Source organism: Fusarium vanettenii, assembly GCF_000151355.1.
Source record: "Fusarium vanettenii 77-13-4 chromosome 5 genomic scaffold NECHAsca_5_chr5_3_0, whole genome shotgun sequence".
Lineage (NCBI taxonomy): Eukaryota > Fungi > Ascomycota > Sordariomycetes > Hypocreales > Nectriaceae > Fusarium > Fusarium vanettenii.
The window spans coordinates 1917941-1941869 of NW_003315878.1; the positions used below are offsets into that span (position 1 = coordinate 1917941).

The window sequence follows — 23929 nt, forward strand, 5'->3', positions numbered from 1 at the left end:
GCATCTCCTGTCTCGTATCCAGCGCCACCCAAGCCATAGACGGGACGGTAATTTGCGTGTGATCGACGATAAACAATCATGATCGCGTTGAGGAATGGTTATGATACGGTCAAGTACAGTTTCTTGTTTATCCTATAAAAATGACGATAAAACGCGCTCGATGCATGCTTCACTCAACTCGCTGAGGATCTGCCACGTCTCGATGCCATGTGTTGTCAAAGCAAAGCCACGTCCAAAACTCGGCAACTGGGCTTCAACGAGGATCAGGGAGGACCAAGCTCATTCACGGGTGGATCTTTATGCAAGGAACAAGTCACCGACAAAGAAAACATAAGCAAAGTCTATTCGCGTACCCAATCTCTAGCGCATTTATAAGCTGGGATCTGGGATGTCTCTTTTGCATCCAATTCCATGGCCAATCTTCATGTTTAGACTGGGCATGCAGGCGAAACATTCGATGCGACCTCCTGAGTGGTTCAATCAGATGCAGGTACAATTTCGCAATCCTCCTGGATTCACTTCGCTACTGATGCCCAGGAAACTTCCTTGACGTCAACCGGGTCAAATCTTGGTCGTGATACGAGAAGATCCCCCGGGAACAAACGACAGTCGACGAGTGGCTGAATCGTGGGTGGTCCAAGTGGGCTAAGCTCCCCCTTGGAGTGGAGAGCGGCACGCTTGGCTTGGAAGCCGATCGATTCGTTCTTTGAGCTTGCGAGCTTCGGCGTGTCTGGAACGGGCAGAGTCGAGATGGGACGAATGTTGTGCGACCGAGTTTAATCCTGTCTGAGTTGAAGACATTGAGATGATTCTTTTCTTGCAACTCAAGATGAAGCATCAAGCATTGGATAACATACTCGACTCGCTTACCTGTTCCACTCAAGCTGCCCCTATCTCACCCTCAGCTCACCGTTGAATGCTTGTAAGGAGGTTCCCGCCTCAAACGCTCCCGACCATGTCTCACCGACCAAAACATGCCCGGTCACCTCCGTCGGCCGACAAGTCTCAGCCATGCATTTTCAAGAAAGCATTGCAACATAAAATTCTTTCTTGAATTCGAGGCTGATGGATAAAACAAATTGGTATTTGCACGGATTCCGGTTTCCACGCTTAAAACTAGACCAAACCACTCCTTGTCATTCATCCCAACCACCATCACGCATTTCACTTTTGCTCCCTGCTGGCCTGAGCTTCAGCAAGGAACACCTCATCCTCGTTGATCTTGTAATTGGCAGACTTGCGAGCCGGGACGCCCTTCTGGAACTATTAAGGCTGTTAACGAAGATCCTTCTTGACTTGGGCATATCACTCACCATGTAGTCCATCTCACCAAAGGTTCGGTCCTTGGTCTCAAACATGCGGAAGTAGCCCCAGATGAGCGTAAGAGTAGCGAGGCCGGCCCAGAAAAAGGCCTGTGCTGTTGTTAGTGGACGCTGTGGCGAATGTGGTCAGGATGGGCACTCACAGTCTTTCCCTTTGCATTCCACGCCCCGGGGGAGAGCAGCTGCGGCTGGAGAAGTCCTCCGCAGACAATGTTGCCGACGTAATAGGTTGATCGGGCCAGGACGACGGTCTGGGTTCGTAGACGGGTTGAGCCAATCTCGGCGACCAAGGTGTAGATGATGGGGCCGACCGACATAGAGTAAGCGCCGAGCCAGACGATACAGAGTATGGACTGCGCCCAGGCGAGAGCCATGGTCTGCTTGGCCAGGGCTAGGAAACCAATGACCCAGAGGATGACGACGAGGGAGGAGAAGCCAGTGAGCCAGATTGTGCGGCGTCCCCATTTGGAGATGTAGAACCAAGAGATGATGGTTCCGACAAAGGCGATACCAGTGCCACCGAGGGCGATTCCGTATGAAGCATCAGGTCCAATACCGGTCTGCTGGAAGAAGAAAGATCCACTGTAGCAAAGAGCGCCGCCATTGGTGATCTGGGAGAGGAAGCCCACGCATGCGATCTCGGTACGTCGAATGTTGCTACCGCGGAAGCAATCCCAGTACGTGACACCAGCCCGCTCCTCAATCTCGAGCTTGTTGGTGTGCACCATCATGGCGACGGTGGCATCGATATTAATGTCGTGCTCCGGCTCGGAAAGACGCTCGAGGGCTCGCTTGGCCTCGTCGAGCTGGTTCGTCCGGACGAGATACCACGGAGACTCGGGGGCCATCCAGGCGGCGATGAACAGAGGGACGGGCCAGATCCACTGGATGGCAAAGGGAACTCTGTAACTCCACTCGGTAGGGTTGTTGACGAGACCCTTGAGGACGCCGGCTGAGATGAACTGGCCGATGCACCAGCACAGGTTGACATAGGCAGTGAGATAACCACGGATAGCCAGAGGAGTGACCTCGGCAGCATACGCAGGGCCAGTGGTGGCAAAGACACCCCAGGGAATGTTGCAAAGGAACTGACCGACCAGGAGAACCTCGATGTTGGGCGCAAAGAAGACGACAAAGATGAAAGCAGTCAGCCAAAACAGGCTACCCATGAGGACCTTGCGGTGACCCCATTTGGCAGTCGCCCATCCGTTCATCATGGCGCCGATGATGTTGGCAAAGGCACCGAGACAGTTGAACCTCTGCTGCCAGTTTGCCGAGATCTGGTATCCGTTGTCCTCATCCAGCCAGGCACCGTACTTCTTGCGGAAACTCGGGTAAGCGTAGAACGAGCTCAGGAGGGTAACGTCGTAACCCTCCATGATGACGGTGGTCGAGATGACTGGAAGCTGTTAGTATAGCACCTTTTTGAGTAGGTAAACTTACGGATGGACCAAAAGGCAGCCCGCTTGTACGTCTTGAGAGCCTGAAAGACACTGAAGCTATGCTCCTGGGCCGTGGCCTGGTGAGCCTCGGTGTTGAGCGTCTTGTCATGCAGGTCGACGTCCTTGAGATGGTCGAGGCCATTGTCAGTGGTCTCGATCTGGAGATCTGGAGCTCCGCCTTGCTTTTCAGTCGCCATGTTGAAGCCTTCCCAGTGAGATGAACAATTAGATCTCAATGGATGAGAACTGGAGAGGATAGGGTTGTATCAATTGAGTTTCCCCAGACTGGGGCCGCGGGTAGTTATAATGTCACCTTTGAGCTCCCCTCAAGCTAGGATCTTCTCCTCATCCTACCTCGACTCTGCAACCTCACGGCGAACATGATCCTCTCCACTCAAAGCCCGGCATATCGAATTGAGCCTGTATCCGCAATAGGATCGACGGGCCGTGAAATCGTTCCTACCCCAGGTTCAAGTTTAGTGTTCGAGGCCATCCCCGCGCCATTGGTGGAAGATCTTGCGGGGGTCATGTTCAAGATGGCCTGGTCTCATCGACTGCGAGTGGACCGCCTAAGATCAAGAAACCTTCTGACCACTCACAGCTTGTCTCCTCCCCCTCAAATCTCTAGAGTTTTGGGGTAAAAGGGATTTCAACTGCCTAGTTGAGCAGGTGGAGAATCTGGGGTAAGGTCTGGGGGATAGTGATGCTGGTCTCCCTTCGGTGTAGACTCCGCTTTCTCTTAGTCCTGCAGCTGGTCTTTTCTGGGGGATTGACCGGGAGGATCAGGCAAGCTTTTTGTTGGTGTCTGGGGCTAGGTTCGTCGGCAGTCAACTCCGTCTTAGTGGGCTTGGGGTCATGCATGTGAAAGAACTTTTGTCTTTGTTGGCACCCGTATTTGCTTGATCACGGGAGAAGCTCATTCTATCTTTGCGTCTATTCTGCTGGTATTATATCCTGGGAATGGGTTAAGTGCTTCTCCAAGCGCTGCACGCGACCTTGACCATGGTCAGAACCTTAAGCCGCATGCAAGGAGTCCCATTGTTCTCTCCAAGGTGTCGTACATTGTTGGGCAATATTCAGCGCTCTCAAAGACCCGTCGGATAATTCTGGCTGGGTTACTACTCTCGCTTGTGTGAGTGTCGGGCCCGCTGGATTGTCACTCCCTGATATGTCAGTCATCACTAAGATGGTCTCTCTCCTAACAGCGCTTAGCTACTGCTTACTTTTGCCACGGACAAAGCTCGTATGACCAGAACTCCAACACGCCAAGTCGAAGATCCATCAAATGGGTGATATTGTCAAACGGGCCGTCGGGTTAAAGTAGACCAGAGAGTCGCCTCATCAACAGTTCGCCCAAGTCTTCTCCCACAGACCAAGGTTACATCCCCTCCACACCACCTCCGCATCTGACTTGTACCCCGAAGTTTATCTCCCAGTCCATTTAGGCTAATCCACAGGCTCATATTCCCCAGCCTATGAAGCGCCAGGATGGGGGGGTTAGAAGACGGCATATCAGATGCTGCTTCGGCTGCTCTCGTCCCGAGGCACTGGATCACATCGGACCATGGCTCGAGGACGTGGTTCGAGAGAGGGCGCTCTTGAGGACCCGACAGGCTGGGATGATGGATTTCTTGTTGCATTTTGCCTGATTGCAAGTGTTGGTCGGGTTTCGGGTGAGACTACCGACGGTTCGTGGCGTTTACATCCGTTGGCGGTAGTCGCCGAAGGCGAACAGCCTGATCTTGGCCATACAGGTAAGTCGTCTATCTTGGCTGTTTCTTCATCTTCAATCCTCAACATTTTGTCTCTTTTGTCTCTTTTGCCTCTTTTCTCGCGTTTCTTCCCCTTCCAAGAGCTGGACTTCAGACGCTCCACGAGTCTTCTTCCCTCTCCATGCGCCGCCCAGTGTCATCGCCCCCTCTCCCATTCCCGATTGTTGTGAAAACGTCATAGTCGCTAGGCCAGCCCAACTATCCGTCGGAAGAAATGGATTATGATCACAGAAGGATGCGGGAAAGGGGCATTCGGGTCCCCTGAAAAAGGCAGAGGTGAGCCTAGGCCGACGGGATCGACGTGTGAACTCAGTCGCTGCTGGCCGACTTGTCCAAGCTATTGAAGCCATAGAATAAGTTGTCGTTTGGGTTTGGCCACTATTCACAACGAAGCTAAATATGCCTTGTTAGCCTGAGTTCAACCATTTTTCATATGTACGGATAGGTGGCTCGCCTTGATCTGGGTCTGGGTGCCGAGGGGTCAAGTGAAGCGGTGATCCAAAGATGTCGTGCCGCCGAGGTGGCCGTCAGACGCCCTTCACTTCGTGCCTGTAAGAATTTAATGATAAAGTCTTGCCCGTGATCCGAGACTTTGAAAGAGCGCAATAAATTCTTAGGAAACGGAGAACTAAAGATGCAGTACTGAGATAGACCACGGAGCTGGGGGATGGAAGCGTCCTTGTGAGTGTCTTGTACACGACACGACCCAATGACCATATATCTACTGATAGAGGGTACCGATGGTCTGGTGTTATGCCAACGACCTCTGGAGCCGCGTATCCTGCGGTCCCGCGAGGAAGGAAAGCAGATGTGTCCGAGTCGCTCAACCTCCAACTAAATCCCAAAGTCGGCGACCCTTACAGACCAGGCCGAGACCCTAAAAACAACTATGATACTCTAAATACTAGTCAGAAATGTAGCTAAAGCTTCACCCAATAGGCATACTGATAGCTTCAAATCGTGATGGAGATATCCGCTGTTGTGTATACACATCAGCAAGACACGAACTGACCTTGGGACGCGAAAACTTAAAGACTGCTTCGACCTCTCGGATCCAGTCGTTTTCTGACCCCTTTAGAAGATCCATCTTGATTTCTTTGACAGTTCTGACTTTGTTGTTGTTGTCATTGTCCGTGATGCATTTCTCAAGATGGACCATTCCATAGGCATTATGCCCAAGTAGTGACTGTCTCTGCCATCGCTCCTCTCTGCGCAAGCATCTTGAACTTGGAGATGGATCAGCTTCATAAAATACACCGTGAGTGCACGAGTCCAAGAAGTTGGTCTCGATACTTGGAGTCCCTGGCGAAGTCAGGGAGGAATCCGGAGGGCATCTTTCTGGGCTGGCTAGGCTTACAACCGCCTAGTAGGTGATATATTCCACATCAAAGGCGGCCTTGTTGAAGTACGTGTCGAGATGGTAACTTTGTTGGCTCTCTGGGCTGGCATTGGAGAAATAAGCCAAGGAAGCCTGAGAGAGGCTGTGCTTCTCAAAGCCTCACTGCATGAGGTATTTATGCATAAGTACATTCAGCCCAACTGTGCCTCACTCCAACTTGGTGAAGAATCAATCTACATATCTCTAGAAAACGAGACGCTGGAAGTCCTTTGGATATTGCTGTGCTGCCAAGTTTCTTCAACACAAAGTAAATACTCAACTGTGTTGACACTTGGACTAATCTATTGCTGCAACGTCGAGGCCGAAACACAATGCTCTCACCACCCTGCAAGATATGCCTCGACTTTGACGAGAGCTCACTTCAACCGCCCTCGAGGACACGCTGCACGCTGGATGAACTATGCAACTCTGCGCCAGCATGTTCTACCTGCGGCATCATTCTTACCGCTGCCAAGCATTGTTTTCCAGAGATTCTCCTGGCGACTAGTTACTTCTCTCTCTCCTTCTCTCGATTTAACGGTCGTCATCTACAGAACCCTAGTGAGACGTTTAGTGTGACCGTCTCTGTGGAGGTAGATGTCGTCGAAGAGGATTTACCAAAGGAGTTGGTGGGGAAAATGTTTCGGGATCGTGAACTTCACATCTACACTGCCAAAGGTTAGAACTTCCCAACCGCTTTCCTCGATTTTAACTCAACTGCGCACATAGGAAAACCTTCTCCCTGGCCAGTGTTTGAAGAAGGCCCGGTAATCCCTTATAATACTCAGGAACTGGCAAAACAAGCTAGGAAGTGGATTGACGACTGCGACAGGATGCACACGGGCTGTAGAAGGTCTGAAGAGAACATCCTGCCGAGAAGAGTCGTACAGATTATCCAACACTCAGGGACATCATCATGTAGAGCTCGCCTGTACGAGACCTCGCCTGGCGAGCGAGGATCTTATGCTTGCCTCAGTCATTGCTGGGGTAAACACCAGATAATCAGGACGACCAAAGACAGCTTTGACCGCCACAAGGGAGAAATTCCATGGACTGAGCTGTCGACTACCTTCAAGAACGCCATTGAATTCTCGCTTCACCTTGGCATTGAGTTCATTTGGATTGACTCTCTATGTATCATCCAAGATGACACGCCAGACTGGGAGAAAGAAGCCGTCAAGATGGCTGACTACTACGCTAACGCTGACGTTACGTTGGCAGCTACTGCATCACCAGATGGCACGGTGGGCTTCTATCCTCCTCGACCTGCACGAGATGAACCGCTTGATGTACAAGGACTAGACAAGCAAGGACGACCATACCATCTTGTTGTGAGAACTCACATGAGACATCCCTACGAATCCAGCCGCGATGAAACCTTTAATGGGGGCACCTACGAGTTTCCTCTCATGACCCGAGGATGGGTACACCAGGAACATGTCCTCTCCCGAAGATTCCTCCACTTTGGTCCGAGGGAGCTCGTGTGGGAGTGTCAATCTGTGACGACATGCCAATGCGGAGGAACACCTGCAAGACCAACCGTTCGCGAGAGGACGACTCAACTCCTCAGTGTTTCGAAACCTAGCCTGGATCTAGGAGACCCTATGGTGATGCTCAAATTGTGGTATCAAAATCTTAGGAGCATCACGTCCCTGGATCTCACATACATCCAAGACCGACTCCCAGTCATGGCTGGTATTGCGTCGCAGCTCAGCAAGGACAGAACAGGGCGTTATCTAGCTGGCCTGTGGGAGGATTCCCTGGTCTCTGATCTTTGCTGGCAGACGTTTGGCGACGATAGAGAAAGGCCAGAGACGCTAAAGAGCGTACCGACATGGTCATGGGGTTCAGTCTCGGGGCCCATCGCCGGCCCGTGGGATCGTGTCCACAGGACGACTTTTACAGCCAAGGTCGTTGACATTGACTGCAAACCCAGTGGACCTACATTCCTCGGTCGCCTTGATCATGGAATACTCACTCTAGAAGGGTACGTCGCTCGGGTAAAGATATTTCCTCGTGGAGGACGCGGCCAAGGATTTCCGAGAATCCAGTTCACAAACGGAGAGTGTCGCTCTTCGGGTCCATACAAGTTCCAGTTCCAACCTGATGTGGAAGACTGGACGATGAAAACTCCAGACTCTAAAGTGCTGGCTGTGGAGATGGGAACGACTATCGAAGACGGGCAAACCCAGGAAGCAAATTATCTCATCTTGCAGCCCGCCGAAAGAGGGGGCGGTTTATTTGAACGTGTTGGAAAGGTTTGGGCAGCAGCAGTAGGAATCGGCTCGAAGAAGACGAGGGAGGAGGTAGGCCATGAGATGTCATTCCCTGATTATTTTGCACAAGAGGCTACTGTTGAAAGGGCCCGAATATGTTGAATTCGGTAGCTTAAAGTTATTACTACAGGTCTTGTTAAATACGCCTGCTTCTTCGGGATGCAATTCTCTCGCCAAAAACTTTTAGTCCCAAAAACCCTCAAGAATCCTGAATGTGCCTTCCAAGCTCAGCAAAGTCCCCAACATCCTCTCCCGTGAGGTCCCAGTCGGGATTATTATACATCGAGTAGCAGTACTTGTAAAAGTCGTCTGGCGGAATGTCCGCCATCATCATGTCTTGCTGCTGGTTGTCTCCCGCGCCCTCGGGCATGGGAACCCAGAGGTTGTTGAAGTTGTCCCAGAGATCAGTGTCGAGGAGCATAAAGTCCTCTGGAGATGTCTGGCCTTGTCCGGGAACTAGGTCAACACCGGCGTTACCCATGTTGACGAGTTCTGTGCCGTTGACTCCGATACCATTGGTTTGAGTGTCGTGGTGAGCATCGCCGTTGACGTCGCCTGTGTGTGCCTGAGGAGACACGTTGACCACTTGCAGTGACTCAATCTTTTGAGCCATGACCTTCCATAGCCTCTTCACCTCCTGCAGCCTATCACGAGCGTACGTGTTGCCGTGGTCGGCGAGGTACTGCAACTCGCCCAATGCCTCGGTCAGCCCCGGCTTGGGGTTGATCTTTGAGCTCTCGTCGCAAACCGAGTCCAGAATGGCGGCCAGAATCATGACGAAGGCAGCAGAGAACGAGGCCTCAAAGTCGTAAAAACCAAAGATTGCTGGACTTGTCAGCACGTACACTTTGTAAGAGGTCGTGACACTCACCGATCATGTTTCGCTTCCTTAGTGTACCGACGACTTTCAGTTGCCGCCTAGCAGCTTCCACGCACGTCCTTGATAGCCTTCCAAGTGGCGAAGCTTGTAGTTGCTCGCCAGTTGGCCCTTGGCCACTCAGGATGAGCTTTGCAGCATGAAGCATGATTGGCCGAATTGTGAGAATTGTTGCCTGAAACTGTTAGCAAGTAGTTTCCTAACCATTAGATTCTACATACCTGGAAGAGCATCAGATGAAGTGAGGCAGTTGTCCTCAGACACTGGTCACGACCCAGGTTGTAGACATCAGTAACCGAGTCTGAGGGAATCTCTTGTGATATCCCGTATAAAGACTTGACGATCTCTTGGACATGAGGGATAAAGGTATTCTCTGATTCGTCCTCTGGGTTGTAGAGCACTGCAAAATATTAGATTGGGCTTAATATACCAAAGAGAACATTACTTACCAGCCAGGATGCGCCCTGTGGCTCTGGCGATCCGAATGTTTGTGCACATAGGCCCAGCAGGAGGGAACCCGGGGGAATCGCTTGGAAGTGAGATGTTGATGGCTTCGTCAGCTATGCTAGGAGGGTTTCCCGTTGCTGCAGCTAGACGTCTGAATCATTTGTCAGCCGTGATTCTTCACTTTCATCAAGATTCATACCTCTCGTGCATGTAAATAGTCCACCAGAGACGGTTCAAATGGACCTTTTCTGACTGCATCAAGTGTCTGGTTCCACAAACTCTGTGATACTTTTGCGCAATAGCCAGTCGCATAGCAGTGCTGATCTAGGACGGGTTAGTTCTGTTGACAGGAATGAATCAGGTTACTCACGTAGAGATAAGCCTCTTCCTTGCGGTTCATGTTTACAAGGTAAATCGCAAAGAGCGCAAAGATCTCAACCCCGAGCTTTCCAAAGGCACGCATCTCTGTTAACGTCGGTACGTTCTTGTGCGCATATTCAAACAGCTGAACCCCTGAAAACTCATCATTACCTTCGGGATTCGCGTCAAATAGTGTTCCAATGGCAATCATCAGAATCATCTCCAGAACCCACGGCGATTGACGCTGCTCAGGATCATCCTTGTTCTCGTAAAACACCCATAGTCGGTCTGAGAACTCGCGGGCGTCAATGTGATGCTGTGACTGGCCGATGTAGAACAAGGCCTTTTCCAGTAGTCTCTCTGCCTCTTGTCTTGATGGCAGCTTGGGAAACTCGGTATTCGAAGTTCGCCATGGGGCGCTGTTCCTAGCTACTTCGTGAAGTTGGTTTGCCTCTGGGCTCACCCAGGGCTTGTTTGTGATTTGATCATACTCGGGACGAGATGACCCAAGTAGATCCTGTACTCTGGAACCAAAGGTGTGGCTCGAACTCAGAGAGGAGCCTGCAAGAATCGCTGTTTTTGTATAAGCGGTTTGATCATCATGCTGTGGGCAAGCTGACTCACTTGAAGCTGGGGATGTATGAGCGGCCTCTTTAGCCGGATAACTAGGCTGAGTCAAAGGTGCTGCGAAGCTGGACGGGCGAATGAAGCTCGGAGACCTTGACGTTCTGTGCTGATCTGCGTTTGGGGATGAGTGAGATGTCTGTGAGTGCCCATTTGTTTCTCCATTGAGTCCGTTATGGGTTGGAGCCGGGGTTTCTGTAACTGTTAATGGGTATTCAATGAACGGCTGAGTGGCATCATACGTGAAATGCTCCCAGGTAGTCCGGTTGGTATCGTATTACCCTCCTTTTCATATCTGGCCAACTTGCTCTCAAGTTCCTCAATACGACTGTCACTCCCAATTAGTAATGATCAACATCAACAAAACAGTTCATACTTGGCCATGTACATGCGCTTGTGCCCATGCTCAGGAACCCTACAGTCCAGTCCTCTCTTGGTGCAGTACTGACAGGGCGTAGTCCCTGAGCACCGAACCTTCTTCTTGCGACAAGTCAGGCATCTGTAAACATGTTTCATTAGCCTCTACTCAACGAACTGCATGAAAAATGTGGAGAAGCGGGCTCGCGTACGCCAATGGTGCCTTTCGGGCATCTTTGCTGTTGGAAGCCGGACGCCTCCGAGCCATGTCTTGGGAGACTGCAGGCATTTGACCTAGAGAGGGAGAAGAATAACAAAAAGCCCGATAAGAGAGAAGAAACACCTTCTGGAATGCTTCGCCGAAGGTGAGGAACTGATGGGCACATGCTCCGAAGGGGACGCGGGGATTTCGAGTGATGATGGGTTGTCGCGCCCTCGGGACAAGTTCCGACGTCGCCAGCCGTGGTCCATTTTTTCACGCCGATCACGTGCCGCTAGAGATACACCATCTCTAGATTGTCCTTGTTTGAGGTCGGGATAGAACCCGGTTCGAAGCCTGTAAACTCTATCTCATGATCCACATGGTGGCGATCTTATCTAGTCAAATATCTTTATGCCTGGTTTGACTATTTTCTTTCAGTTGAATACCGGCCTCGAAGCCGATGTGTTTGTAGTTGTTGTCGTGAGCCGAAGCAAGCCACACTTGTGCCGTTAACTGCCGTAAGACTCGACAACGACAACTGTGTGAACGGAGTACCAAACAGGTGATAATCACGTTTCGTTCATATATGACCTTAACATGGGCCTTATAAATTAATTGTTAGTTAAATGGTACATCGCGTGACAGGGTGGATTTCTGCCAGCTCAACTCGCTCTCAAGAAAACAGTTGATTGCGACATCGGAGGACTACGCCGAGATGTCGGAGCCAACACCGAGAAACCGATGTGACGTGCTCACACAGACAAGGTCAACAATTACCATGTCAGAAAGAGAGAAACCCATTTTTTCCTATGTACTTGATCAAAATAAATACATGTAATCAGTGATCGCTTATACTGCTGCAATCATACTCCGTTATGAAACAAGAAATAATAAGCCAACCCTCCCGCTGCCTATTGTTGTACATCTCTCAAAAGGTATCAAACGTCTATCGCACAACTACAAAGGCTCCTTTTTTCACCGGAATTACTTCGTGCTCCTTTTTACATCCTCGGTTCTCTAGGCTGTTGCATCATAGACGCTGCCATCTTTAACCTGTGTCTCGCCTCGGTCAAGAGCTCCCACTTTGTGTTGGACAAGGCGTCGTCGACGACACTCAGGAGACCAATGATCTTGTTCCGGTTGCCAACCACGCCGGCTTGGTTCTGATGCAGATGGAAGGCCTTGATTGAATCAATTGTCGGGGGGATCATGATCTGTAGATAAGTCCGGAGGTCCTCGTGGCGATCACGCTTCAGCGCCTCGTAGTCGGGACTCATTGACATGGATGGTTGCTCAGAGTGAGATCCTTGAGGCGTGTCGGCGCTGGGATTGCTGGCTTGTGTCGTTCCTTGGTTCGACGATGACTGCATGCTTGGTTCCGTGGCCATTTGCGGTACACCTAGAGTGCTGGATGGATAGTGCAGGTTGTCCGGGAACGGCTCGATGTTTCCATCCTGCACGTATCCGTAAGCCCATAGCACCAGGGACGCGTAGTATAGAGCCCAGGCGCGAATGAGTAGGTTGTCCTGTGCAGCATCGTACTTGGGATAAGGTGATGGAGTGAAAACGGAGGGCATTCCACCTGATTCACCCATGGTGCTTCGCCTGGGGGTTTCTTCCTGGAGCAGGATGAGCCTGATCAGCTGCAGCGCATGGTACACACCACCAATGGCTCCAGGGGAGGCCACCCATTCCTTGATCTTGGCCTCCGTTCTCCTCCAGTCGACAGACGAAACAGTACGGCCGAGGATTTGGGTAACACCAGCGAAGATGCACAGCTCCGGCATGCTGATGTAAACCGTAATGTGACCCAGGTGGTAGAGAACCGTCCCCAGAGTTTCCATGGCATCACCATCATCGCTTCCGCCTCTGCTGCTCAGCCCCAGTCTCTGCCAGTCAAAGGCCGCATGCCGAACATGAGCAACACCATCGTCGTAATCTTTTTTCCACCAATCAAATGCCCGCAACAGCTTTGGCCGCCATCGTTCTTGAACACCCGGGATTGTGTCAGTGCCGAGAGTACCCCGATCGAGGTCTCGCTGGTGCATCTGCCATGTGACAGACAGTAATGCAGCAAGAAGAGCCATTCTTCCAAAGGAACTCGTCCGCACTCTTTGGCCGTTGAGAGTCTTTTGAAGTCCATCGAGGAAGGTTATTGGTGTTACACCGTTGGCGTGTAAGCTCGATTCGACACAGCCAATCTCGGATGGTGAGTCAGAAGACCAAAGAGTGTTGTCACAGGGGAGTGGAAGTTTGATCTCGTGGATCACCAAAGTGGGTGTGTGCCCAAACAAGGCGGCGTGGGTGGCGTCGATGATAAACGCAGCAAAAGCAGCCCGTCGAGTAGCTTCTTGAGCAATCCAATGATCCCACCACTTTTCAGGCGAAGAATCAAATCCTCTCCGATCAGGCCCAGGGAACAGCCTAGGCTGACCAAGCTTCGGACTACCCATGGGAGTTTGGACTCGAGAGGTGTAAGAAGACTGCTTGCCGGTCAGGGCGCTTCCTCTGCGCATGAGGGACAGCGTCGTAGGGAAGTAAATGTGAGCACGCTCATGAAGAACCCGGGTTGCGTTCATCTTTTCATACACCTCGAGAATGAGAAGTGTTTGAATGACCCAGAGCTTAGCCGGTGGATGAGAGTCGGCATGCATAAAGACTTGCCAGCGGAGATTCCACGAGACAAAGGTGGTGAATTTTGAAATTTTGTCCGCGGTCTCTGGCAGGGCGGCCTTCTTCTCAAGCATAGAAGCTCCCATGATCAGCACAGCCAACAAGAGGAAATCGTGGGCCGTCTCCGGTATGAACGTTGGATGATGCAGGATAGGCAACTGGTCGTGAAAGTTCTCCCAGTACGAGTTGATGTATCGTTGAACGTTGAGATGGCTGAGGACATGGGAGTCAGCGTCGCTGTCACTGCCGAAAATCTCGTTCTTGATATCCGCAGCCGATCTGTTACCCTGTGAACCGATCTCGTTGAATCTCTGCATCATGTACTGAAGCAGAGACTGTCGCTTATGCTCCGAAAGTCCAGTCTTTCCGATCTGCGAAATATCCACAATCGGTGTAGCCATGGGCATCGGCTCTGACTGGAACCAGAGGCCATTCATCGGTTCGACATAAGATCCTCCCATCATTCCTGGCTGCGAATAATCCGGGCATAGTTGACCAAAGTTGTTTGAGTATCCCGCCATTCCGAGGTTGCCACCGGGGACAAAGTTGTAATTTGAATTCAAGCCCTGACCGTTGAACAACCAAGAGGTGAACTCATCGGTGCTGGATGGCGATAATCCGAAAGGCTGTTCTTCGATGAGTTGCTCGGTGCTCGACGTCGGCATTCCGTTTGCCATGACATAGGACTGGGTCCTCATACGCTCCGGCCTGCCTGGCAACCCAGGACTCGCCATGGGGATTGACATGTCGGCGCCTGGCATCTGGTCCATCCTGAAAGTAACTGCGCCCATGGCTTGTTTTTCCGGTGATGATTCGCGGCTTTGGAGTTGTCGTTGGTCTCCAAAGTAACCAGCAGCCTCACCCGCCTCATTCTGCTGGCCCGACTCCGGCTGTGCCGAACCTCCTACGCCAGCCTTCTGAGAGCCGGGATCGACACCACCTGCGTCCAGTGAGAGTCTGTTCCTGACGGGCTGCTTTTCCTTTGCTGGCGTTTCCCTCGCCTCATCTTGGGTGTCGCTCCAGGCAGATCCATCTTCACTGAACGAGTACCTCTCAGCGCGATCCCTCGGCGCCTTTGAAAACTCCCTCTGCGGCCGTTGAGACAATCTGCCATTCCCATACTGCTGCACCTGGCGCTCATGCCTCAGCTTGTGACGCGCGTAGAGATCCTTCCTGACAAAGGTGAATGAGCAGCCCGGGTAGTCGCAGTAGTAAATCTCCTTGGGTGAATCTAAGACGTGTCAGCATAGGGTCCACCGGGGCAGAACCAAGACTAACGGTTAAGCTGATGCCTCTGGAGATGCTCCGCTCGCGAGTAGGTCCTCCCGCAGCCTTCGTGGTTGCACTGGAACTCCTTGCAAGAGGCCTTGCGGCGTTTATGACGCGGGGGTGATGAGGCCATCGTGGCGCGTGACCTTTGAGTCGGCGGCCAGGGCCCGACGCGCTGCGACGGTCGAGTGAGTCCCTGAAGCCTCTGTATGGCTGAGGCGAGCAGCGTCTGCGCGTTCTGTATGCGAGCGAGGTCGTCAAAGACGTCGTTGAAAGCGGGGGGTTGGCTCTATCCAATCTCGAGACGGATTCGAGATTATGGGGGCAGCCAACCTCGGTCAGCTGACCACTCTCTGCTCACTTTTTGGTTGTGGCCTGTCATCCCCGCGAATTTCCCCGCCTTCTCCAATTTTAGTGGCCGAATGCGGGGATGGCGCCGAGGTGTAGGGTAGGTGTCTTGCTTTTGCCGTACGTGCCGGTGATAATTTGACCAGTCATTCTCCCGAGTCCCCTTGGCGTTGGTTTCAAGACACATCTGTTGGTGGGCTTAATTGAGCCTATAAGTGGCGGCGGTGGTTAAAAGAGCCATGCCGTTAACCGTTCCCAATCAGGTATACACATGCGGTGGCTGCCTCACATCATGTTGTTTTTACACACGAGTTCCTGTGTCTGTTATAGCCTGTCTCACCAAGAGAGAGTGTGGCTCAAATTCTTCAACGCCCACGGAATAATCTCCCTTCTGGTAACAAAACCCACATTCGCTTGCACGCAGGTAAGCCACGGAGTAATATCTCGAGAAAATGCGAGCCGAACTCCGCGACGCTTGTGAAACATACCTTGTCCTTGTTTCGATTCGTCAATTCAGACCCTAATTGTCCAATCAGGCCACCACGGGCTTTCGTCCTTGGCAGAAGTGCACTATCCGCTCCGGCTACCAAGTGCTTACTGCGGTAGCACAAGGAACAGACGGAGAACGGCTTCTTCCGTCTCACAGTGAGGCTGACGATCCTATCTCTGGATAAATTCCTAATCTATTAAGTCGGGAATTTCTCGGGCCTTGTGCTCCGATCCAACAGGGGCAACGAGCAATGATCGACTTCTCCCCACAAAGAATGCGATGCTATCCAACGCAAAAGAGTCAAGCATCATATCACGTAGTAGGCGATGCTGTCTCTAGTCATGTCCTGCAAGGGTCAGTCACTCTCCCGGGAGGTGATCCTCGCTCGCTTGGAGGACTCAGGGCGATCTACTGTAGACGAGTTGTCAGTGCGCAGGTCCACTACTGACCAAGTCCGTCAGATGATTGTGAGACAAGACCCTTTTGCTTCAACTGCCGAAGTCTGCTAAATTGTCTAGCTGCGGGCGTCGCCTGTCCCCGCATGATGCCATTGTGTGTCCAGATTTTCTTCCCGGCCGAGGAGAGACAGAGGCGTCAACTTGTTTTCTTAAAGTTATTCGAGAAGATTCAAGTTTTTTTGTCGACTCTGGAAAGGGGCCAATTGTGGTGGAGAAATCTCCGACGGTCGCAAGGAGAAACTTCCCAGAACAGCATCACGACCCGTCGCGGCGTCTTCCAAGCGGGTTCCACACACGTGTTGCGTGCCTGTCTGTGCCTGTGCCACTGTAGTCTAAGGGCGCCTTTCAGAGTCGTCTAGGTAGTATCCCGAGGCACCCATAGAGTTCGGGGCTAATGTCAGGGGGTGCCCATCACTGCTATAGTGCCACCACGCGACGGGAAAAGCTTGGCTTCGGCGTTGTATGCCCAAACCGAGGCCAGTCCCGGGACGTGCCAATTCCGCAAAATAGTCTGTCGCCTCTTGATGCCCAAGAAGTGCAGATCGGAGGAGTTCGTCGATGCGGTGGATTCGGTGACCATCTGAATCGCCGCACAAGGGCCGGGCGGACCCAAGAGCCAGTGCCTTGGGTCAGATCAAGTTAATCATCAAGGGGCCTTCCTTGTCTTGGTCTTTGCCCCCCAGCTTCTGGAGTAGATATATCTGCGACGCTCCAGTTTCCCCGGCCCGAGCCTACCGGGCTTTGAATCCTTTCCGCTTCTTCATTCAATCCTTTGTACTCGATTCCCTTATTCCCATATTGAATGCATATGATCCCCCTGCGACTTGTTGGGTCTTGCATCAGCCATGGCCGTCGAGAACCGGGGTCCTGAGCTTCAGGCAGTATGCTACACCCTTGCGACTGCTGCGATTATATCGACATTACTACGATGCTTTGTCCGTGTGCGACTCGTCAAGAACTTTGGCTTTGACGATTGGTGCATGTGTACCGCTCTCGTGAGTCCCATCCCGTCTGTCCCTACTGGTCCACCATTGACCCAGACATCGACAGTGTTCATTCCTCCTATTTGTCATCTGCGCCCTCATTGGAGTTCACTATGGCACCGGCCGTCACCACAAAGACCTGGACCCCGAAGATATCAAGCAAGCAATGAAATACTGGTGGTGGTGCTACCTATGGTACTGCACATCCATGATCGCCTCCAAAATATCCATCGGCTACTTCCTCCTCCGAATCACGGTCCGAAAGATGGACGTCTGGATCATCTACGGCGTCATGATGATCACCGTCTGCACCGGCCTTGTCTTCTTCTTTGTCACCCTCTTTCAGTGCCGACCCATCTCCTTCTTCTGGAACAAGGACCAGAATGGTACATGCGTCAACGTCGAGGTCATCATCGCCCTCACATACCTATACAGCGTCTTTAGTGTCATTTCCGACTTTACATGCGCCATCCTACCCATGTTTCTCGTGTGGAAGCTCAACATGGGAAGGAAGACCAAGATTGCTCTCATTCCTATCATGGCTATGGCCTGCGTGTAGGTACCCCCTTATCCCAGCACAGGATAAACAACTCACATTGTATAGGGCGAGTTCAGCCGTGGTAGTCCGTTTCGCATTCGTCAAAGATTTCAAAAGCCCAGACTTTCTCTGTAAGTCTCTCCCAAACTCCATTGCACCATCACAACTCCAAGCAAACATCTCTGCTAACACCTCCCAGGGGCAACCCTTGACATCGCCATCTGGTCCACCACCGAACAAGGCCTCGCCGTCACTGCCGGCAGCCTCGCTACTTTGCGACCTTTGCTTCGATTACTCGGCCACAAGCTTGGCATATCGACATCGGGCCCGTCTGTCTTGCAGGACACGGATCAGCCCATTGCATCGGGGGGGTTCAAGTCAAAGGGTACTGACGGCAGCGGGAATAGGCATCGCAGCCTTTTTAGCCTCACCACATTCACACGGGAGGACGACCTGAATGGCCACGGGCGAGACAGCGAGGCAGCTTACGCTGGGAGGAGCCATTTCGACAGGCCGGGACCGGAAAAGTCTGTCTGGGGGACGAGGACGAGCGTGGAGAATGAGAGCGAGGAGGAGTTGACGAGGATGGGGCAGCAACACAACAAAGGGCTGAGTGGTGATTCACAGCGTATCGTCAAGGTGACGACCTTTCAGGTCCAGGAGGATCGAATCTAAGTATAACTAATGAATGAATCTTGTTTCTGCTTGTTCACGACATCACAGAGAGAGGCCGTAGCGATCATTTTATCTTGTTCAGCCAAGCACCCCTCTTCAGAAGTGTCGTGTGTCGTGCCGGGTCAACACACAAATGGTGCCTGTGACGTCAATGCCTCGGGGACCCGGGAGGTCCTAGATTAAGACATTCAAGCTCTTGTTTAAGGCCCAGTCGGCTGCAGGATGCAGGACACGGTGGGCCAACAATTGCACATGTCGCAGTCCCATCCGCCCTCTGTCTCTACCGGCGGTAAGCTCACATGGGGGACACGCGGCACAACAGGTCGTCCGCCAGCCCTTGATTGGCCCATGTCGTTCGGTAGGCGAGAGAAGGGACAACCTCTTGTCAGGCTGAGTACTCGTGTTGGAAAAGAGCCGAAGAGCGAGGCTGAAGAGGAGGGGAGTGAGATGTATCAAGATATTCATTCGCCAATCTCGCGGACCCGATTCTCTCTCCAGGTTCCAAGATTGAGTGTGGGTGTGGGTCAAAAGCGAGCGCTCTGTTTAGGCCCTGATCATGAACGGGGTTCAAAATGAATCACGTTTTGGAGAGGGACATGCTGGCGCATAAAATTAGGTTGGCCAATGTCTGGTACCAAAACCCCGTTCATTGCACGCGTGATTGAATTGATGAATCACCCCCTCACGGCGGGTTCAAAATGAATCACAGGATCGTCGCCAATTGAGCTTCAAAGAGTAAGTCCGCAACGTGCGGGAGCTCGTGGCGAGATCGATACATCTTGTTCTGGGCCAGTATGCACTTGCGACAGCATATGCTCATGTCGGCGGTTGGGAGCAGTGCTGAATTAAGCCTGGCGCGTCTGATAGGCGTCTAACCCGAAAACTCAAAGCGTGATTCATTTTGAACCCCGTTCATGATCAGGGCCTTAACACTGAGCCTCTCAGGTCGCACGATACAACGTAGCAGGCGTTCGTCCCTAGCAGTAAAAGGGGCATGGGGGCGGCGCATAAGACCATATACAGTTAGTGGCAGGCTGATGCCAAGCCGACAAGCTTATCTGCACAATTGATGATCCTCCCGCGTCTGCTTTCACTGGGCGAGACAAGACATTGATTGACGCGATACCTTCGAGAAACCGACCGCATTCTTGGAATTGACTCAAATCCTGTTCGTATTTGTCCACGCTGACGGGTCTATGTATTGCTTTTCCCTATCCAACGTTTCCTCTGGAATGTTTCCTCGGCCAAGTCAGCCTTGCTGGCCCACCATTGGAGTTTATCGATGGGTAATCACAAGGAACGATATACTTAGAAACGAGACGTCTATCATGACATCCGTATATATTCTGAATAAGGAAGCTGTTACTTGTCAATATCGTCTAACTCGTACAGCCGCGTCACCTCGACCATCTAGGATACAAGACCGGCAACTAGAAAAGCTTGACCTTGATTTTCAAACTCTGTCCATGTCACCCCGCATGGGGCCTCAGCTAGGCTCATGCCAGTATGCAGCTTGTCACATTTGGTGATGGCATCAAAAGAAAGATGAGGGGGGGTTAGCTGAGAAAAACAGGTTCCGATGTCTTTCGGAACTGCCCTGAGCGGGACCACGTCACACTGAATGCCCCTCGGACTCATAATGGGGCCATGGATTGCACTTTGCTGTTAATTGCGGTGAAGTGTTGGGGTTATTTTTTAATCGGATTACTATACAGTGCAGCAATGCTGGCGACAGAACACCAGGAGAGAAACCCAAGTGAGAAGTACATGGGAGCTGTGAGGGATGTGAACCAGTCAGTTCAGCTGTTGCCAGCCAAGGCAACATATGCCTTGCATGTGGATAAGCAATGTGTCTATGATTACCCCTTCGCGCATCAGAAACACGAACAGAAGTATAGATAGTATTGCTTCTTTTGAAAACTCGACCAAGACCACATGCAATTCCTCTGAAACAGCAGCAAACCCTGTCAAGCTGTACCATTGTGCTGATGTTGGACAACTCTCGGCCAAACACCACGCGGGACAGGGCCAGATATTCCTGGAATCCCCCTTTAGAGGTGCCTGGCTAGTAAGAGCCAAGTGTTGCAGAGTGTCAGACGCTTATTATAGCTGACAGCGGGAGTAAGCCCTACGACACCGAAGAGTTTCGGACTCTTGTGTTGAGATTCTGTTTGTCGACAGGCTCACCGACTGATTAAAGGATATTTACATAAGATGGCATCACGAGGACAGTTCCGCGGTTCATTTTTCTACTCTTGGTAATTGGATTGCCTCTCAATGCTCTTGTCGGGGTCAGAGTTGTGAAGCTTACTCAGATCCAAGGCACTGCCTCAACAAATGATATCCTATAGTGCACACCTCTTATCCCTTGAACTACCATCTACTGTGTCCATAACTAATTGAATCAATGGTATTTCTATCTCTATCAAAGGAGAAGTTGCCTAACCTGACAACACAGCCACTACTCGCCAAGTCCGAGTCTTACCTGAGCCTTGCGTTCACTTGGTTCTATTCGTCGTTTCTGCGCCATGTTAATGCCTGCAAGTGGCAAGAGTTGCCTTTGTCTTTCATAAGTAGTCTCTGATTAACCTATTCAAGATGAACAAAATTGCACTGCGGTTCTAGATTTCGTTGAACGGAACTGAACGCTTGCGTTGATTTGGGACCACGCTCAACCCTTTAAAATCCAGACAAGCACAATACATTACGGCGGCCTTGAGTCTGCTATCATTATATGCCATCTTCATACCGTATAAAAATCTTTGTGCGGAACTGCTATAGGTGATTTCTATTTAACTGTTTTGTGCAAAGAGCATTGAGTAGAATGAAGTCTTTTGATAAAGTGATCGACCTCTTTTTCGCCACCATTTCCTTCTAGAAACTCTCAACCCCATTGCCACTGATTCCAAAGTCCACTAAAAGAGAAGAATGCCTTGCTAGAATTTGCCACCTTTGAGTTCCCCTTACTGTGTCATCTGACCAGCTTCCGTTCTAGGAAAACGTACGAGGTGATCGACGTTCGGATCTGCAGGCCCCAAGAGAGGCTGAGCAACAAGGCTGAAGACGCATCGCCATCAGAAGAAAGAGGCGACTTGTGTCATTGATATTCAATCTTGATTGCTTGGATGAAAGTGGTCACTTGCAATTCACAGCCATCATGTTCGGGGAGGCTGACGAGGCATGAGTTGTGTTGGTGGAGTTTGACCGTATTGAACGTATGAGTGACTACTCTCGCCAAAAGGACAGAAAAGATTATAAAGAGAGCAGTCTAAAGTAGTGAATATCATCTTTAACTTGCTGAACTGTATCCTCCCGAGTCCTAAAGGTTGGGTGGACTGATTCACTATCAAGAGCCACCGGTCTCACGATTACCTTTATTCATTGTTTTCATACCCAACCTCTTATTGTGGAAAATACTTCACTAGGATGCCCTAAATAAAGGGCATTTCAATGCGCAGCAGTGATTGCCTCTGCCGTACGTATCCGCAAGTGGGCGACTGCGACCCCCTATTCTTCAACAGTATGGAAACTACCAGTCATCCAAAGAGTAACACTTCTTCCAGAGCAAGAGGAACGAGCTGAATCTTTGCAAGAGTGGGCAGAGCTCACCATCCTCATGTGCCGTAAGGGAGCGGCGCCAAGGGGCTGGTGGAAATTGGCTTGCAGCACTCCTAAAAGGCCCGGTTGAAGTCAACCATGTCCAAAGGAAGGCCTCATTAGCCGATGGGTCCCTCTACAAGTCCTACTCGAGGCATTCAGCATCTTTACGTCTTGATTGGCCATGTCGAGGTATGAACTCTTACACCCCCTTTGTCAGATGGGCCGAGAATGATCACGCACCTTACCTCTAGCCTGCCAGGACCAGACTCCTGCAGGCGGCACCAGGACAAACACACACCTATCGACTCACCCAAGCAAAGGGGCCATGACACTACGTAATTGACGCTGTTGGAGGGGGGTATATTCATCCATCTAAACAAGTGTGAGTGGTGATGCACTATACGCCAACACATGCCTCAAAAACAAGATTACAACTACTCTCGAACCTCCTCTTCAGGCGTCACACCCCCCAGCGGTATCAGCTCAACCTCGATCCTGGCCCAGGTAATGTTCTCCCTCCACCCGGGCGTATCAGCCCCTAGGTCTGACTCCCACAGAATCCCCGACAGCTCGCGCACCATCTTCTGGCCAAAGGAGCCCACCCACCACGCCAGCTTTCCCAGGGCGTGTAGTTGCACGCCCCAGTGCATCATGAGAAACATGGCCACGGGGTCTGACTTCTTGAGGGCTGGGCCAAACTCGCGGCCTGCCATGGCAGGGAACCCGATGGCTGCCCCCTTGTACAGGTCCTTGGAGTCCACCTCGAAGCATTTCTTGATTGCTGTGAAGCTTGATCGGTAGATGCGGGTGCGGACTGCGTCCTCTGCGCGAGCTTCTGGGTCACTGCTCTCACGCCCTCTTGGTTGAATGGCCTTTTCAATGATGGCCGATAGCCGTTCAAGTGCAGCTTCAGTCTCGCTTGGCAAAGACGCCGGCGTCTGAGTCTGCTGTGACGTCCGAATTAGGATCGCCTCTGTAGACTGTGACAGGGCACCCGAGATGAGGACGTCATAGTACCTATCAGCGATAGAAGCGTTACCCATCAGCAGTTCCCACAGAGCAACCATGCGTTCCAGGATGTTTTGCTCAAACGCAATCATGCCCTCGCACTGGGCGAGTGCCATGTTGACCCCCACGGCGAGAAAGGAGAACATGAACATCTTTTGCGCATTCTCTGGCGTCACATTCTCAAGCTGCGCGCGAAAAGCCCTGCTCGCCTTGTCGTAGTACTCCAACGCCAACTTGACGTAGACGACAGGATCCTCATCCATGACGGCGTCGCCGCAAAGGCCTATTTCGAGTGCAACAAATGCAAACATGCCGTGTAGGAGGTACTCGTTCTTGAGTGCCCAGATTGGCATGTCGCCTTGCAGCCACTTGATGTCCTCGGGGATGCAGACGAGACTCATAAAGGTGCGCGTGGACCAGCGGTGCATCAACTCGAGCTCGAGACGTCGACGGGTCTCTGTTGCGGGGAGCTGAGAGGGGGGATCTGGGAGGTATGAGCAGCCCTCGAGACCACGGGCTGCGCAGTTTGTGCATGGGGGGCCTTGTTCATCGCACTAGAATATGGGTTAGCTAATTTGTAGATGGAAGGAGTTGAGTTGTCTTGGAATTCCTCACTTTGACATGCCTCTTTTTGCAATTGCGACAACCATGCCGCGACTTGTTGTGAGTTCTCCGCTTCATCAGCATGATGCCTAAGTAAAATAGCTAGACCCCTCAATTGAAGCCTCGCCAATTCTAGAAAGGATAATGATGGAGCACGAGACCTAGCTCACAAGCTGGCAAGTGGATTGATGCAAGTCAGGGTTCAAGATGTCTAGCATAGAGTTGCC

General features: G+C 51.6%; 6 protein-coding genes across 6 annotated transcripts; 2 read left to right on the forward strand and 4 right to left on the reverse strand.

The window, feature by feature from the left end:
• Positions 1–1164: 1164 nt before the first annotated feature.
• Positions 1165–2961, reverse strand: NECHADRAFT_80744 (uncharacterized protein; the record flags this gene model as incomplete). The annotated part of the gene is made up of 4 exons (XM_003051310.1): positions 1165–1263; positions 1314–1412; positions 1466–2721; positions 2766–2961. The coding sequence occupies 4 exons, from the start codon at positions 2959–2961 to the stop codon at positions 1165–1167; spliced, it is 1650 nt and encodes a 549-aa protein (XP_003051356.1).
• Positions 2962–6246: 3285 nt separating this feature from the next.
• NECHADRAFT_80745 (uncharacterized protein) lies at positions 6247–8292 on the forward strand (the record flags this gene model as incomplete). The annotated part of the gene is made up of 2 exons (XM_003050917.1): positions 6247–6592; positions 6644–8292. The coding sequence occupies 2 exons, from the start codon at positions 6247–6249 to the stop codon at positions 8290–8292; spliced, it is 1995 nt and encodes a 664-aa protein (XP_003050963.1).
• A 97-nt stretch (positions 8293–8389) lies between these two features.
• On the reverse strand, positions 8390–11123 carry NECHADRAFT_40616 (uncharacterized protein; the record flags this gene model as incomplete). The annotated part of the gene is made up of 10 exons (XM_003051311.1): positions 8390–9015; positions 9062–9242; positions 9289–9467; positions 9517–9665; positions 9714–9838; positions 9885–10447; positions 10499–10699; positions 10741–10826; positions 10875–10997; positions 11068–11123. The coding sequence occupies 10 exons, from the start codon at positions 11121–11123 to the stop codon at positions 8390–8392; spliced, it is 2289 nt and encodes a 762-aa protein (XP_003051357.1).
• Positions 11124–12058: 935 nt separating this feature from the next.
• NECHADRAFT_93845 (uncharacterized protein) lies at positions 12059–15132 on the reverse strand (the record flags this gene model as incomplete). The annotated part of the gene is made up of 2 exons (XM_003051312.1): positions 12059–14961; positions 15009–15132. 2 exons carry the CDS (start codon positions 15130–15132, stop codon positions 12059–12061), a joined length of 3027 nt encoding a protein of 1008 aa, XP_003051358.1.
• A 2008-nt stretch (positions 15133–17140) lies between these two features.
• NECHADRAFT_80748 (uncharacterized protein) lies at positions 17141–18491 on the forward strand (the record flags this gene model as incomplete). Its single annotated transcript, XM_003050918.1, has 4 exons — positions 17141–17290; positions 17346–17833; positions 17883–17947; positions 18016–18491. 4 exons carry the CDS (start codon positions 17141–17143, stop codon positions 18489–18491), a joined length of 1179 nt encoding a protein of 392 aa, XP_003050964.1.
• A 3529-nt stretch (positions 18492–22020) lies between these two features.
• On the reverse strand, positions 22021–23786 carry NECHADRAFT_80749 (uncharacterized protein; the record flags this gene model as incomplete). The annotated part of the gene is made up of 4 exons (XM_003051313.1): positions 22021–22162; positions 22402–22436; positions 22538–23653; positions 23715–23786. 4 exons carry the CDS (start codon positions 23784–23786, stop codon positions 22021–22023), a joined length of 1365 nt encoding a protein of 454 aa, XP_003051359.1.
• Between the last annotated feature and the right edge of the window lie 143 nt (positions 23787–23929).